The 19,126-nt window shown below is 34.2% G+C and overlaps 1 protein-coding gene across 1 annotated transcript; it reads left to right on the top strand.

Moving 5' to 3' along the window:
• Window positions 1-6,257: 6,257 nt before the first annotated feature.
• LOC124529832 (ecdysone oxidase-like) lies at window positions 6,258-10,342 on the top strand. Its single transcript, XM_047103754.1, has 3 exons — window positions 6,258-6,369; window positions 6,924-7,057; window positions 8,861-10,342. Exons 1-3 carry the CDS (start codon window positions 6,258-6,260, stop codon window positions 10,340-10,342), a joined length of 1,728 nt encoding a protein of 575 aa, XP_046959710.1.
• The last annotated feature ends 8,784 nt before the right edge of the window (window positions 10,343-19,126 follow it).

Genomic DNA, 19,126 nt, shown 5'->3' with positions numbered 1-19,126 from the left:
AGCGTTCTAGAAGTTTTCTTGTACGATCGATAAAATGCAAGAATCAGTCAAAACTAAAACTCCAAACGTTCAACAACCAAATCAACACAAACACAAAGTGAAATAAAAATAAGATTTAATCTCGTTGTAATATTAAAACAAAAACCAAGATGCCTTGCTACCCAGGCTGCTGCAATCCCTGCTACTACTCGTGCTGCGGGCCCTGTTACTCTTGCTGCTCGCCTTGCTCCGGCTGCTATTACCGCTGCTGTTAATTCAGACGAAGCAATGTATTCGACGTACTACGAAGCGTGCCGACAATATGAATTCATATAAAATGATTTATTTAAATTGATGTTATGGAGCATGTCTTGAAGCTAATGGCGATTTGTGGTTTGATGTCGCTCCGTCCAGAGCCAAGCTCCTCCAATTGAGTGTGGATGTAGCAGCGATGATGACGTCGAGCTGAGTCTCCGTCTTACTACCGACTCTCGGGAGCTCGGAGAGTTGTTTCGCTATTTTGCTTAGTTTGCTCTCGTAACTAGTAATGCATTGTATGAATTTGTGTGTTGCGTAGTCCTAGAAGCATTGGATATCCGATCCTCAAACATGTGTTAATTTTTTTTACATTGATATTAAGAAAATATAATCTTGTTTAAAATGTTTGCCTTTTATTTATGGGATTTTTAAATCTAGTTGGTAAGTTGGTGTTGTGTTCAAGTGGCAAAATGTAGTTTAGGGTTTCTATCGCACTTGTAAGGAATATAGGTAAGTCTAATGTCCCTTTTACGTAGTCCTTTAAAAATACTTTTCCGTTAACGGACTTAACTGAGGTTACCGATATCTCTAATCTTCATCGTTAAGAGGCTCTATGGAGATTAGATTCTACTGAGTCTCGTCGTTAGCTGTTGCCGCCGACGCGTCGAAGATGTCTACAGGTAGCGACGGCTGGGGACTACCCTCTGCCGTTCACAACTTGCCGTTCATGTGTAAGAACTCTTACAATTGCCCAGTGTGTTCTGTTTCAAAGATTTTAGGGCACTGCTCATTAGAGCCACCCGGCACCCACTCCGTTTCGCCTCGTATCAGTATGCGCTCACTGCATAAATTCCGTAGCGCCACCGGATCGCCGCGGCCATGAGTGCATCATATACTTACCTTAATGTTTTATACGGCCGTTACGTTTGATTTAGTCCGTGAGAACTATTTCCTAAATAAATAAAGATATAACGTTAAAAAATGTAAATTTCGCCCCAAACATCACCCACAATTGTCATTACAACGCGTGACGCATCTTTATGTCCATCTAAGATACGGAGTGAGTACAGTTAGTTTTTAAAGGGTATTCCGGTGTATTATCAGGCGTTATAGGCTCTGGCGAGGAGAAAGAAGGAAGGCACTCGATGATAATCCGACGTAATCTTCCCTCTTACGACATTAACCCGAACATAAATGATTAAAGCGTCTCTGACTGAATAGTCTACTCTTTAAACTTATGTCTTTGCAATTTGTCACCCGTGAAATTCGTAACCGTCATATTTACACGTTATTTTAGAGCGTTTTTAGGTTGCTGGTACGAGCTTCGTAAGAGTTATCCATTATTGAACCATCTTCGTTCATGCCTTATCAAACACTAACCACTTCCACGGGACACATAATTTGCACAAGTATGTGTGCAATCAATCACAACTGGACTTTATTAATCCGAAGGGACAGTAAAGTACGATTGCTCACATTTTTAGGCGAGAAGTACCATAAACTCTTACTAGGCTGCTCCTGAGAACATCTCGATAGAGAATCAAAACTTGGCCTATAAAAAGTAATCGCAATGCGGAAAGTCATAAATCAAAAAATCAGATACTTCCGTCTAGAGACAAAAGGCAATAACTTTTTACTATTTCCACTTGCGTTTGAACATAGGACCTGCGGACTACATGCATACATATCATCACTAGCATAGCATAGCATCACTTTCTAACATATCACGTTCAATTGAGTTCGAGTTTTAAAGAATGCCTCTTAACTTGTACAGGGTATAATGCTTGCTACAGCGCCAAAACGACATTTATAGTAAAAATTATCCAGATGGAATTTATAATGTGAAAAAACCTTGACGAAACCACTGGAATAACAGACGGATGTATTAAATGAATAATAAATTTACTTGCTATTTGAAATAATCTAATAATAAAAAATTTAAATTATATAAAATAATGCATCAGGGTCATAAATGTAATGTGGAGTAATTAACTTTATATTGATACTAGCGGTGAACGCGACTTCGTGCGCATTTAACAAAAAAGTTCAGTTTTTACTATAACTTATTACTATGTATTAGGCAGTTTTTATGACATTAACCCTTTCACCGCCAGAGTCGGATTTATCCGACAAAACATTTCGGGCTCATTCCGCCTGAGTCGGATTTATCCGACACAAAACCCTGTCTATTATAAATTCAATTTCTAAAGGTATTATGATTTTTTAGCCTAAAATACATATTTTTTTCGAACGTTTATCTATTCAACCTTTTATTTAGTCTTATAATTCACATTTACTATATCAAGAAACAAAATAAAATGCTATTTCATAACGGTAAATTTACTAATATTATTCAGGAGAAAATGCATTGACTTCCAACGCCTGTGTCGTATTTATCCGACAGTAGTGATGAGACATAATGTTAAAAAATTATAATATATGGAATATTTATTAACAAAAATATTGTATTAAAGACCAACTTATTTAATAAAAAAAGCACATTAAGTTATTGCTATTTAATAACGTGTTGTTTTTACTGTGTAAATACATATATTTTTCTAAATATATATTTTTTCTATAGAAATTAGCGATTTAGTTATTTCTGTATGGACAACTATAAATGCAAATTCCCATCCCTAGACTGTGTCCATTTTGCTAATATAGCCAGCGCCTGTGTCGGATAAACACGACCGTTCATGACGTCACAACCGTACGGAACTTTCAATTAGTGTTGCGCCTATTTTTGTAATAGTTTTATGTTCCTGTTTTAATTACCATGACGACTGCTGAATAATTAATACGGATTCTAGAAGGTGATGACAATGATGAATTTGTGTCAGACGAAGATTTTATTATTGATGAACAGTAATTATAATATTTATTTTATTTTTTTTAGTTTTTTTTTTTGTCTTATTTCAACTGAGGTAGGGTTAAAGCAGGACATATCCTCCTCGAAATATGGAGTAGCCCGACGGTGAGTAAGGTAACCAGAGCTCCTGGGGGGGTGTTCGGCAATGCGCTTGAGGTGCTTTTAGTTTTAAGCTACGGTTAAGCTAATGTATCATTTTTTTAATTTTCACTCAGTAGTAGTAGTAGAGTATACTGTAGTAGGTAAGTATGTATGTAGTTGTTGGTTAACCAAGCTCGTAAGTACAATATCATCATTATAGCGAAATATCGACATCAACATAAAAAAATGTACCCACAACCCTATTTGTTGTAGGTATTATTTTATTGTTAAATGTGCCGGGCGCTGGGGGCACACCAATCGGTAAAAAGTCTGGCGGTGAAAGGGTTAAGTCGTTGGTGGTTGGTACACGACGTGCAGGTGGAGTGGTGTACTAGATAGTATTTGGAAATTCAAAAATAAAATGATTTGTGCAACTCTTTATTACAGCAGCTATCTGCCAGTGAAAGTTCCGTCAAAGTCCAGCCGATCCAGAGATTAGCCGGAACAAACAGAAAGACAAAAGTGGTTAAAATTATATTTTGGGATATGTCGTCTATACTTCATATGTTATTAGTAAAAAGCGGTTATTTTAATATCACAAACATACACTCCCATTTTATTATATGTATAGATATAAAAAAGTACATAGATACGTCTAATAATTGCAACTTTACATAACATAACTGAATTTGTAACTGTAAAGGTGAAGTAGTTGTGTTGTAAGCGACATGTAAAAATTTTAGTACTCTTAATGGTATAATTTTATTTTAAGTCAATATATGTATATAGGGTATGTACTCTATTTTAATTTCTGGGACACATTCTAGCTACTTTATTTTCCACATAGTAAGTATAAATATATATAAATTAAATTTGAAATATATTGATAAAAAAATATATTTTTATAATATACATTTTTTGACGACGTTTTCTTACCGATGAATAGCGTTAAAAAAGTGGTTTAGATAAAAATAAAAAATATTTTTAATTTAAAAACATCTACGGGCTCACAGTTGCCCGTAGATACCTTCTATTTACTTTCTACTTTAATACAGTTTGTCGTTTTACGTTATTACTGAACATCAGCGGATCTTTAATTGAATATCAGATCAGCCATATTTCCTTTCTGATAGTTTTCTACTCGTCTTCTTGGAAGACAATGTTGACCCTCATTAATCTCTCGTACTCACTCTCCTCACTCATTTATCTTCATTATTTTTTCATTTTATTTATAATATATAGGGAAAGTGTTATTTATCTACATTTTTGTCTCACTAATTGAACTCTTAATAATATACTTATATATATATAAGATAAGATTGTAAGCTTTTTAATCCTATTAAAAGTTCTACTGCAATTCAGCGGACCTTGCTCCGCTCGATCAGAGAGACAGGCTTGGCGAATCTGATGTCGCATTTATGTATGTCTTGCCTGCCGCTCGGGAAATGGGTTTAGATAGAGCTATATTTTTTATTTTTTATAATCGTCTTGTAATTAGGTTATTTTTTCTCGTATAAGCAAGGTATAAAAAAGGTTATTGTGGGTTATCCATAAGAGGTAGACATACAATCTCAAACATTTTTTGACCTTTTTATGTGGTGTACAGTACCGTAGAAGGTATCGAATTTTGATCTAAACTCATAGGGTTATGATAGTGTTGTAATGAAAGAGTATTAAATGTGTTACTTAATGATATCACATTAGAACAAAAAACTTTTCTCTTCTATCAATCTTTTTATTGAAAATAATGCACCAAAATCCGTTGTGTAGTTTTATAGTAGTAGGTATATAGGGATAGTGAGTCTGCGGGAAGCGTTACTACTTTGTTTAATACTATGTAAAGATATTTCAATTGAAAAATAGTAAAGTTTAAAAAGCAGTTTGCTAATAGTTCTTCTATATCATGCATAACAAAGAGGCTTAAATTTACAGATTATCAGATTCTGCGTAAAACAGTTTGACACTTTATAGCAATCGAATCGAGAATTAAACGCTGCCGTTTACCTATTTTACTAGCACAACTAGTTGCGGTCCGGTTGTATGGAAATTGTAAAAAAAATACAATCGAATTCATAATCTCCTCCTTTTTTGGAGTCGGTTAAAAATAAGTAGAATTGCTCCTAGTTTTTTTATATTAACATATCTTAATTTACAGTATAATATTATATATAGTTACTAATTATCAGCTAATTTAATTTTGCTTTCTAATTATTATAGATAGCAATTTCATTAATATTCAATAAGCCATTATTTCACAATTCATAATTAATACCTATACATAGATATCGCATCACTTAAATGTTAAAGTTGATTATTTGTCTTTAGTTCGGTCTTTCTAGCTGTTCTAGGTTTTAGACCTAAGTTGCAGTCTTGCTTCATTCATTCAATCAAATTCGGTTCAGAGGTTAAGCTTTGTGTAACATAAGCTGAGTGACAAACAAACAGAGTCACTATCGCAGTTCTATGTACCAAGAGTTATCGATCTTATTGTTTCTAAGTCGATTTTTATTAAGTTACGATTTTAATGTTTCAAGTAGAAATTTCAGGAATTACTATTACCGTTTAAGTTTTCCTCTAACAGTCATTAGGAAGAGCCGAGTTGGCCCAGTGGTTAGACCGCGTACATCTTAGCTAATGATTACGGGTTCATACCCAAGCAAAACCCTTAGCTCAGTAGTGGGAAATTTACAGGCTGTTACTGTTATTATTAGTCAGTAGCTTCAGAGATAAGACATGCAAATCGAACGCGTTTCATTTTCGCATATATATGTACATGTGGTGTGGTGGTAGTGACGGACAAATTACTTGTTCAAGTATATCTTATTCATAGCATTTACGAAAAGGTTAACAATTCAACAAAAGAAGCTGATGATTTATATAATAAATGACTTTTTTAAAGAATTCGACATTTTTATAGTAAGAAATGTTTCATTGTATAATATGGAACTTAAACTGCAAACTTAACTTTTCGCTTGATGAAAAAAAGAATATTCTCTCAGTCGCTCAGATTACTGACTTTGGGTAAAGGTAAACAGAAATATAAATTTGATATTTTGTTTTCATTTCAGAAATGGACGCTGCGGTGGCTTTTCAGAATGCTATACGCGTACAACAGGCTCTGAGCGTTATCGGGACTCTCATGCTCACCGCCTACCTCTTCCCCAAGCAGGCCATCGTCGAAGGTTAATTAATAATATTCATTTAAAAGAATAATAATTTCATAAAAGAGAATCTGTATCTGTCGTACCAAGGTCACGCAACGCAACGTTAATTTTAAGCACAATTATTGTAATAAAATTGTAACAAGTTTAGTATTGCGTCTTAGTAAATAGGGTTTACATAATGACTTCCCAAAAAACTTCATTCAAACTACGATCTATCTATGACCTACCTACGAAATTTTGCTTAATACTGTAAAAAACAATACTTAGTACACTATCAAGTAGCCAATTTGCTATCTGTCAATGTATTATAAATTAACAAACACCTAAAGGACAAATTATTCTATCGATTTATTTGAGTTGCGATGCTAAAAAAAGAAAGTTTTAATTCAGTTAAGTATAATTAATATTCAACGTGCTAAATTTTTACAAAGAATACGTCTCATCATGGTTAGCGGAAAAAGAAAACATCGTCGTCGATGAGCCAAAAGTCGTACTTGTGTCAGATAAAAAAATCTGCCGTTTGATATCCAGACATAATTCTTAACGGGTGCTGTTCTCTTTGTTTTGGTCAGATTTCGAAGAATACGATTTTATAATAGTTGGTGGAGGATCGGCAGGGAGCGTGATAGCCGATAGGCTGTCTGAGTGCTCTCAGTTCAAAGTGTTGGTGATAGAGGCAGGTGGTGATCCACCTATAGAATCAATGGTAAGATACACTTTACAAAATAATTTTTACAAAACAAAAAATAAGCTAGTTCTAGAAGAACCACCATTTTCTATGAGGATTCGTTTATCTGCACAGCAACAAAAAAGACATTCCAATTATTAAAGATTTTATTTTTTACTTCTCTATTCCGTTAGATTTATGGAATAGCATTGCTCGAAAACAGAACTAAATGAAATTTATCTCTTAAAATGTGTTACAATTTTCCCTTTATCCTATGTGGTATTTTTGTTAACTCTCAACAAATCTGCGCCTAACATTATCGTCCTGAATAATAAAGCTTTTAAATTAAAAAAAGATGTGCAAGTTCTACAATAGTACGATATGTAATGTATAAAATATGATATGTAAACTATGTCAGGTGAGACATCAGATGCAATATTTACATTATAAATTAACGGAAAATGTATAGAATTGACGGAAAACTCTAGCTTCGAACGCACTATTGATAAAATAATATAGAGAAAGATTTCCGGGCCTTCTAGTATACACTTACTTCCTTTTTCCCACAAATTGTAGAAAAGTCAGAGAAAATATATTACATATAAAAAGTAATATGCCTTAAATTAAATAACAATACCTACTCTAAACGGCTTATCACAAATATATGCACATATAGTACGACACAAATGAGATGTAGCATCGAAAAATGCAATGAAATGAAAATAGAACCGATTACTGCTGAATTAACCAATAAAAATAGCTCCCTATCGCGCCATTTGACGCTATTTATTTTTTGTTTTTGAAGTTTGCAACCAAGTTTCAAAACTTTTGTAATTATTCCGAGACCAGCTTACTCGAAAAAATGACCACGAACTAAAAAGAATTATAAATAAACCTGTTCCGGTCAACATAAAAGGTTGCAAATTTAGACAATCGTTCGGTATATTTTTCCGATACATCTGTCAAATTTGCAGAACTTTTGGAACGTTTTCCTTCAGTTTAATAAAGAAAAACATTAATTTTTAATAACAAAAAATGTTCCGTACACTTAAATTGGTTGCAAATTTGACACGTGATGTAAAATAATATATTTAACACCACTCCGAATTTGCAGAACTTTTGGAATTTTGGTGTCAAGAACAGAGCAAATTATCATTTATTGCATTTTTAACAATGTTCCGGGACGCAGAACAGGTTGCAAAATTTTATAGTTTGTTTTAATACCATTCCCGACCTTATATAAAAATTTGATAACTTTTGGAATTATAATGAATTAATTGTCTTAAATTACTGGGCTAATTCATCGCTATAGATTCTCGCGTCAGTTCAACCCGAGAAAGCAAGTGCACGTAAATCGTCCAATATAATAATTAATCGTTGAATATTCAAATTGACGAATATATCAGGTCATATGATGTTACAAGTTATTACGTTTGTATAAATATCCTATTCACCTAAATTCACATGAAGTTTCGGATGTGATCGGTTTTACGAATTTAGACGAAGCTACATCTAAGTTGTGTCGTACTATATGTGCTTTATGAAAAAAATACCTATGCCAGTAAAATTATTTGGTATGTAACTCTTAGATATCATGTTCGCAGTTGGTTCTTTACCTCTAGTCTGCATCATGTTCTCTCTCTCTCTTTCTCTTTACTTTTCCTTCTGTTTTTGAGCGTATATACTTAAAATGATTACAATGTTCAGCATACTTATTTACCTCGCTAACAGGCTTTAAAAAACAAAACTGTACTGAAATTTTACTAAATCACATCGTTTTTTATGCAAGCTACTATCTATTTACAGATACCGGCGCTGTATCCATATCTCTCACATTCACAGTATGACTGGAATATAACGTCTGTTGTTGAGCCAAATGCGGGTAATGGTCGGAAAGCGAAAGAATTTAATTTAGTATGTGGTCGTGTCTTGGGCGGAGGCAGTAGTATTAACTACATGATGTACGTGCGTGGTTGTCCTGGAGATTACTACCCCTGGGCTAGATTGAGCAACGATAGTAATTGGGCTTATCCTAATGTCTTACCATACTTTATAAAAAGCGAAAGGTTGCTAAGCGAGGAAATTTTACAGACTCCCTACAGATTGTACCACGGTACAAAAGGTTTTTTAGGTGTAACTAGAGAAAATAGGCCGGAAACGAAAAAATATTTACAGGCGTTCAAAGAATTAGGTCATGATATACTTATTGACGTCAATGGAAAACAAAGTCTGGGATATACATTGCAACTTAATACTATAGCTGAAGGAATACGACAGACAACTGCTTATACAAATCTTGGCGAAAACAAACATAGGAAGAATCTTTATGTGCTAAAGCATACTGTAGTTACTCAAATTTTGTTAGATGAAAATAATAATGCTATCGGCGTAAAGGCTTTTACACATAATAATAAGAGTATTACGCTTAAAGCTAAACGTGAAGTTATAGTGTCATCTGGCTCCCTTAATACTCCTAAATTACTCATGTTATCGGGCATTGGTCCAAAAGAACATCTAGAATCGCATAATATAAAAGTAAGGAGTTCTTTGCCTGTTGGTCTCAACTATCAAGACCATTCTTTAATTCTATTGTCGTTTAAAATGGAAAAAAGTGACCTACCTGCTAAGCCACGTACATCAAGTCAAACTTCATATCCGATTGTAACTGGGTATGTAACACTTAATAAAACGAAACCGTGCGCAGAATATCAGGCCGTTAATACAATTCTGCCAAAAGACTCCGAAAGTCCTCTTCATTTGTGCACCTTTAATTTAAGGTATAAAAATAAAATATGTCAAAATTTATACGAAGCTGGTAAAGGCAGAAACACAATGATGACGATGTTAATTTTGTTGCATCCCAAATCAAGAGGCCGAATAACACTACGTTCGTCAAATCCAATGGATCCACCAAAAGTTTTTACTGGTATATTTTCCGATAAAAGAGACTTGGAAGACTACACCAGCTACGTTGAAGATTTTGTTAAAGTTGTAAACACGACTTATTTCAAGAGTGTCCAATCTGAAATTATTGATTTAAAGCTATCTGAGTGCACAGATTGGACGTTTGGCACTAGAGAGTATTGGAGGTGTTATGTGAAAACATTGGCGACGACATCGCTTCACTTCATCGGCACCGCATCCTTGGGGTCCGTGGTCGACAGTAAGCTACGTGTTTTAAATGTAAATCGATTGCGCGTGGCTGATGCAAGTGTTATGCCATTGCAGATAAGCGGTAATCCGAACGTGGTTGTGATAATGATCGCTGAAAAATTGGCTGATTTTGTAAAACAAGAACACGGCCAATATGGACAGTGTTCTTAGCTTAGATTTTTTAATTGTTAATTTGTTCAAATTTTACAAAACCTATGGTATAGAAGTTTGAGTTAACAATTAATATAGTGTGTCAATTGAAAGTCGAGAATATGTAAATCACTACTAAATGTATTTAAAATAAAAAAAGTTTCTTAGCTTCCCCTTTCAGCGAGTTTCATTGGTTTGTTTACTAATAATTATTTTGGGTTTTATTTAGTATTATAAAAGTTATTCTATTACTTATACTTTATGTATAACATTATCTGGTTTTAATTGGCTTATCTGTATATGGTTTTAACTGGCTCACCCTTCAAACCGGAACAGAACTTATATATATCTATCTATATTATAGATATATATCTTTTTCATAAACATATTATTTATTTTATATATTATTATATCAATATGACTTAGAAGCGCTGTTATTATACTTTTATTATTTTAGGAGTAAATATAATATTAGAAATTGAATGGATGCATTATTTTATCAAACTTCATAATAAAATATATCTAGATAGAACTTCCAAGTATTCAATAATGGTTTTCTTTTTTGCAATTACTTGTCAGGTAATCGAAATAAGGAAACAATAAATAATTTATGTGACGCTTTTAATGCGGTTATTTGAGTACAATAAAATATTTTTGAACATTACAATATTTGGAGAAAACAGCAAAAGCAAAATATACAACATCTTTTTCAAATAGTTTTGAACTTTGAGTTTATTAAAGGACGTATACAATGTTAGGATACAGTTGCTTCGCTCGATTTAGGAACAAGCTGGACCACAGCAAGAGCGGCAGAGTCCACCGATGCAGCCTCCTATACAGCCGTGTCCGCAACTGTAATAGGAACCAGCTACTCCACCACGGGCTCTGGAAAGCATAAGCAACTAATATAAATAGTATTTTTATTATAAAACAAGAATTAATAGTCGGACGACTCATTAACACATTCGAAAGCTCACGACCTCCTCTAATAATGAATTGTATGAAATATTTGCCAAGAGCAGAGATTACGAACCCATGGATGCAGCCAAGTTCTCCACATGGACCTCTGCAGTTAGCACCAATTGCATGTACACACCAGGCTGCGGTACCTGAGTCGATACGTGATGCGTGAGGCCCACATGGCCCTGGCATTGGACCTTGGCAGCCAAGACAGCAATTTCTTACTGGCATACTCGAATAATTCTGAAAATATGTAACTCGTCTAATTAAAAGATACTATACAATTAAATATATTATAAATTGGTATAAAAAGTCTTACTCTTACTTACTTTAATAAAATGTTTTTGAAAAAAATAATCCTTGTTTTCCTGTTGCCTAAATTATTTTTTTGTTATACTGACATTTATTATTTTATAGAGAACAGAAGTTGTATTTTATTCCAAAAAGTTTTGATGTCTATTTAAAACAGTAAATAATCTTCATTTCTATTTCAGTCATTTTTTGTTCTGTCACCTAGAGTCAAATTATAAGTCTCATTTTTATAATTATTCAAATTATTTAACGAAAAAATTAGAAAATCACAAACAAAATAACATATTTTGAACAAAAATAATTCAGTATTTATTTATATTTCTGAAGTGTATTTATTAAATTGTTTTTTAAACAATGCCTTGCTCTTGTGGTGTGCCGTGCTGCGGACAAGTCGCTGGGGAATCTTATCCGGCTCCATTTTGTGGACCTTGCTGCGGAGTGTGCGTTGGGCCCTGTGGAAGACCATTCGGAACGTATAGCTGGCGCTTTAGGCCTAATTGCTGTTAACAATTATGTACATTTTTACTCAGTTGTTGGTCAAATGTTTCGAAAATAAAAATAATTTTGTTTAAAAGTACTATTTTTTATTGTACTACATTATTATTTCATAAAGTTAAAATTTATATAAAAGGTTTATTTACCATAAAGGCACGTTTAGGTGTCGTGTTACCTCAACATCAGTTGAGCTCAACAACCTGTAACAGCTTCCTTTGATATTGTTAAAACAACTGATTCTTGCAGGCAATGACTACGTTTCCCAGAATAAACGTATTAAAATAAATGGGGTTCGAAAGAAACTCCTAGTTATTTAACAGATATAAAATGTATAAACTTAAGATTATGAATAGACTATTACTATATTCTATAGAACTATAAGTTTGTATACAATAAATATGCCGATGATTTATTTGTTGGGGAAAACGTGTTCTAAAGTGGAGACTGCGTCTCGGCAAACGTAGTGTAGGCACGGTGGAGTGACGATATACGCAAGGCGGCAGGCAGGAGCCGGATGCGAGTAGCCGAAGAAAGACCACAGTGGCGTGCACTTGGAGAGGCCTATGTCTAGCAGTGGACAAAAACGGGCTGATGATGATGTTGATGATGATGATGATGAACTATTTATTAGATAAGATTTCCAGTACTAAAACTATAGTTTGCATATTTAGGGATTTTTTATAAAGTTACAAAACAATAATAAAATGTAATAGTGACCAGGTTGCCCAAGAAGCAGCACGCGATGTCACTTATTGCAGTGACTTGCATATCACAGCGTTCGGGATTATCATATCTGGCTAATCCTGGATTTAGATACTGATGAGCAGACACTAAGCGGTTTGGTACAGAATAATTCCAGCTGGAATATGAAAAAGGCTTTGATTTGATGGTGCCACTAACAGGTCTTCAATTGTCACAGACCTTAGAGTTTGTTTTAAACGTATTCCATTGAATCATGGTTTTGTTATTGGCAAAACATCTCACCTAATGTATGTGTTTGAAATGATATTGGGATATTTCTTATTGGCTCAGTCATTTGTTGAGGTCAGGCTTTGTCCTCGCTGCTTGTATAACTTATCCTTTTTAAGATCTTGCGAGTGAACTTAACAAAAAATTTTAAGGTCAACGCTATAAGGGTGACTGCGTTGATTCTTTGAGAAAAAAGGGCTGAACATTTGTACAGTTTCTAGTAATTGCGGAACCATTTAGTATATGACAATATGTAAAATGTATGCGTGTTTCAATAATGCTAGTGGTGTGTAAATAAAATACAAAATAATTTCTAGACTTTTATTAAACATGTACAATTGATTCACATTCACGTTCTCTTAAGATTTAACAGAACAACCCACCACTGAGAAATAAGACTACGCACATTGCTTAGCAACTAACGCACGGTCCACAAGGCGCAGGGCATGGACCACATGGTCCACAAGGAGGACAAGGGCCGCACGGTCCACACGGTCCAGGTCCACAGGGTCCAAGTCCACACGGTCCACACATTCCACACGGTCCACAAGGAGAGGGTCCACTAGGAGGGGGCGCACAAGCAGGGATTCCACAAGGAGAGGGTCCACTAGGACAGGGTCCACCGCAAGGTTTCGGGCATGGACCGCAACCACCGCAAAAATTAGGGCCACAGCATGGTTTGCAGAATCCTGGGCATGGAGAACACGGAGATGCGCATGGGGGCCGGCACGGGCCACAAGGACCGCATGGGCCACACGGACCACACGGACCGCATGGGGGGCCGCAAGGGCCACAAGGGCCACAAGAACCACACGGGCCAAAAGGGCCACAATTAGGAAAACAAGAGCCAAATGGACTGCAACACGCCATTATTAACGTTAAATACTTGTAAATTTATTTAAAAATATTTAAATTTTTTTTGCACGTTTCACTAGAATTTATTTTTATATAATATTTTTTTACGACGTGTGCATTTTGTGTAAAAAATTATACTAAACTAAATACATTTATCTTCTTAAAGGTGAAGGTTCGAAATTTAAAATGATTTTTTTAAATCATATTTGATATGCAGGCAGCATTTAAGACTGATAGGTAGTCATATAAAGAATACCTACTTTATATAAAAATATTGGTCACAATTTTCATTAGTTTATTAGATATGCTAAGAATTATTGGTATGAAACAGTTCCATTCTTCTATAGAATACTATCATTATAAATCTGAAAGTTGATAATTATGACAAAGCAACACTTAGCATTTTTTAAAGGCGTTAAATTAAAGTCCTATGCATAGAAAAATCTTAGCTTAAAAAGTTGCATTGTGGATGCAAGCGATGGATATTTAATAGTTCTTACGGTGCTAATATGAAGCCCATTTGCCCGGTCAACTGCTTCAATTTAGTGTAGAAGGAATAAATATAGGTAAGACGGAAACCCGCGTAACAGTTCGTATTGAGTATACGAACTGTTACGCGGGTTTCCGTTATTATTTTTAATAAAAACTATTTTTATGAAAACAGAGATTTATTAAGATTTAGACATAGGATTTAACAAAAACAAAAAGTGAAAATATACAGAAAAGATGTCTGAAAAGATGTTAGAGTCGAGATGGCCCAGTGGTTAGAACGCGTGCATCTTAACCGATGATTGCGGGTTCAAACCCAGGCAAGCACCGCTGTTTCATGTGCTTAATTTGTCTTTATAATTAATCTCGTGCTCAGCGGTGAAGGAAAACATCGTGAGGAAACCTGCATGTGACAAATTTCATAGAAATTCTGCCACATGTGTATTCCACCAACCCGCATTGGAACAGCGTGGTGGAAAAAACCTTCTACTCAAAGGGAGAGGAGGCCTTTAGCCCAGCAGTGGGAATTTACAGGATGTTGTTGTTGTTGTTGATGTCTGAACGGTATGACGGATTTGGAGAGACTGACTATGGTGCCTCGCCTTTGTCTATTAAACCATTACTGCTGATGCAGCATGCTGAAGCCAGGCGTAACAGATCGAAGGCAAATTATGTGAGTTGAGGATTGTACACTACTTTTTAAGGTAGCTGATTTAATAAAAAGTATAAAAAGAGATTTTGTGTGTTTTATATTTAAAAGATTTTACATGTATCAGCATCAGTGGCGTACTAGGTGAGGAAGGGCCCCGGTGCAAAGAAAAAGAACCGAGCCCTCACCTTCTCTTTCCCACCCCTCTTTAACTAATAATTACACTTTAAAATTATAGATACCAAATAAGAAATCTTGTGCGCAGTCGTGTTTATCTAGCTTCAGAAGCTTAAGGCTTTGTTTGGAGGGCCCCCTGAACTCCGGGGCCCTATTGCACTGCACCACCTGGCCCTACGATAGCTACGCCACTGTTTGTAAGTGATCAAGTTGATTTAACTGTTTTATATTAAAAAGATTTAACACGAATCATAGCAGTCGATAGAAGAGACGACGGTTTTAGTGTAACTTTCATAGGAGTAACTAGAAAGTTCTATAACCTTCTAATTGATCCCAAGGAAGCACATACCTTCCCACAACCTTCCTTTACCAGCTGTAACCAAGAGATATGTTTATTAAAAACAATAACCAGGCTATTTTCTATTTGACACAGACTGGTATCAATATGGTCTAAAATAATTGATTGATGTCGTTTCCAGTAAAACCGCGAAGTTCCTGACTACCTCTGACAATACCCGTGCTATGGTAGATTAATGATTACTGTATATTTGAGCTGTTTCACATAGCATTCGAAATTAATTATCATTCCTGGAATCACTCAATCAAATCGATATATGTATGTATATCATGTATTTTAGTACAAGGCATTTTAGATCTATTTAATAGGTAGGTATTTATGTAGTTTTCATTAATATAAAGCCTATTCCTCGTATTTATTTTGGATAAATTAAATACGTAATCGATATATATGATCCCAATTATGTATTTAATAATGAATTAAATTTTACTATTCAAAAATATCGTGTATAGCCTTTTCTAATCAAAACAGGTCAAGCCAAAAAAACTACTTTTGACAGAATATGTTCAGAAACTCCTTAAAATTTATAATAGCAAATTCTATTTTTATGAAAATTACATTAAAAAGTTATCAGGCGCAACTCACGTTTGAAGCAGAACTGCTTTATAAAACAAACGTATTCAGTCATGTTATGTGGTCTACTTCTTCTTCTTATTAAATAAAGTGTCATTATTTTAGATTTTTTGATGGTTTCCTCTCTATACTCTCATAAACTATTCGTCTAGTTTTGATGAAACTATGATAAGGTTTTCTGCGTACAACAACGAAGGCCCATTTTTTTTTAAGCTGGAAAAGCGCTTTACGCGCTTCCCCCACGTGATGGAAAGTGGGGGGGGGGGTGTGGGACTCCCCGGTTTCCTGAACGCCTAGTGCACCCAGGTCCACCGGGTTTACCCACTAAAAAACCAGCGGTACCCTCTCCGTCTTTCGGCGGGCGCCACGGGACGCTTACGCATGCTACCGTGACGCCCTGAACAACGAAGGCCCTGGCTCAAAACAAACAAATAATTTTGCCCGGTATACTTGGCCTCCAATATTCACATTGTATGTTTTATATACATTAAATACTGGTAAAATAAAGATCCTCTTCTGGAGACGGAACTGGTAACTATTTTGGATTATAAGGTAGATAACGTAATATGTATAATAGTATGGTATATTGTAGAAAGCTGAACTGAATTGCCAGTCTCATCATTTATTTTATTACATAAGGAAACATTATTTATATATCATATAGTTGTTACGTTGTTTCAAAAATTAAAAATGTAGCACCTCCTTAAAATCATCTGAAGCTTTGAAGTGATAGACGCGCACAGAAAATAGAAACATTATATGCATATATCTATAGTACGTCACAACTTAGATGTAGCATCGGCAATATTTGTTCAAAAAAACCGATCACATCCGAATTAAGTATGCTATCCCAAATTATCAATATTTATTTCTTATGTGAATATGATCTACACAAACGTAATAACTTGTAATATCATATGACCTAATATGTTCGTCAATTTGATACGTCGAATTACATGCACTTGGTTTCTCGGCTTGAACTGACATGAGAATCTATATAGCGACGAATTGCGTCGAATGGCGCGACAGACAGCTATTTTCTTAATATTGGTTGTATAAATCAGCAGTAATCGGTTTTATTGAATTTGGCGATGCTATATCTAAGTTGTGTTGTACTATATGAATATTCCATAAGAGCGAGTCATTGATGGGTACATACAAGTTGTTATTAAATGAACGTTTAACTTGGCGGTAAAATGATTTTGGATTTTACAAATGTTTTTCCGTTACTCATTTTCCAGCAATTAATTGTGATAAATTCTAGCTAGTAATATGATCTCATACTTGCCTCCCTCTGTATCAGGAAATCGTATTGTATTTTCATATAAAATATTTGCAATTATATGTAGTGGAATAATATGTTTATGTCATGTATTATTACTTAGAAATTAAAAAGATTACCTAATCTTTTATTACCTAGATGAACCTCGCGATAGAGCCGGCAAAGGATATTTTTCCCACCTTTTATATTGTTCACAATTTTTCTTTTCTTTAAAATATAGAATATTACGTACATAAAGCAATATTTCTTAACGATTTTTCAATAATATATATGTTTTTAAAGTAATCAATTTTGTTAAAAGACTTAAATTTAAAACAGCACAATAAAAAAAAGAAATACTCTGGTAACCGTATATAGTAACATCCATTAGAGGTATCATGTCATTTCATTTTCTACAAAGTAACAGCTAGTGGCTACTTCTGACAAGTTTCTAAAACATTTCATCAACAAAACTACATTAGTCGATTCGATTAATTAACTAAAGGAAGTAGATAGCGATTAGAATAAACTCGTTATTGACGAATAAAATCGTAACGGATGCATAACTATATAGCGACATGGTTTTAAATACCTCGGGTGCATGTCTAACCTAATAAAGTCTAGCGGAAATAGGAGACGTTGTTACGTTAAATTGTATATTCCGTGTAATCGGACATCATATCACATTAACGAACCCGATTGAGATTTTTTTTAGAACATTGCGTGTATATTTTACATCGTGTAATTAATCCTTTTTTATTAAAAACTTTTTGCAAGAGCCGGTAACGAGGTTAAGCAACACATTTTTTACCATTTCGGTATCGGTATTCTAGCAAAACGACTGCCGTTTTTGTGTATAGTATTTTATGAGAATTATGCTAATTACTTGCACGGACATTTAATTATTGTGTAGTTGCTTAGTACCTAGTTTGTTTCACGTTTACCGAGAAATCAAATCACATTAATTGTTTGTGATGAAGAAATAATTTAAATTGTTAGGTTGTTACTTTTTAATTGTATTTATTTATTTCTTGTGCATACTAATATATAAGTATGTAAACATTTAAAGGAACTAACTGTTAAAAATATATACTACAAATATTCTTGATGGTAATATTTAAACAACAAACTTAGTATCTATCAGTTGATTTCGAATATTCTCCATAATTCTCCAAATTGAAATGTCGATGGAAAATCTGCAAAAGTATCGATATTATAGCACTGCCATTAGAAAATTCCGCGTACCGAACGTTTATATTCCCAGTAAGCCTAGTTGGTAACTCTATGGAGGATAAATTCTTGGAAATATAATTTTAATAACTCTCTAACTTCAGTGTAAATTGCACTGAGGCGTTAACTAGAGAATCATGTCATACCTTGCAATTAGAATGAAATTATTATTTGGTTGTATTTATATTTCGTTACTTTAGTTATGATACTTACGTCCATTACAATAAAACTCAACTGTACAAAAGAAAAAAAATATAAGCGATACCTTACATAATTAAATAAAATTCGAAAAATTATCTGTTATATATTAATATAAAAAATTCTTATATAGATACTGTTTATGGTAACGATTCGGATTTTCAGTAGTAAATTCCAAGGCAGAAAATGTTTTACATACGATTTGCTAAAGTATGTTGCGCAAAACAACAAGTAAAAAGAAGCTTTTTGAAGCTTTATTTTCTGACCGATTACAGCTGA

Source organism: Vanessa cardui, chromosome 5, assembly GCF_905220365.1.
Source record: "Vanessa cardui chromosome 5, ilVanCard2.1, whole genome shotgun sequence".
Classification (NCBI taxonomy): domain Eukaryota; kingdom Metazoa; phylum Arthropoda; class Insecta; order Lepidoptera; family Nymphalidae; genus Vanessa; species Vanessa cardui.
Note: the sequence above shows the minus strand (reverse complement) of the source record. Positions and strands in the feature narration are given on the sequence as shown.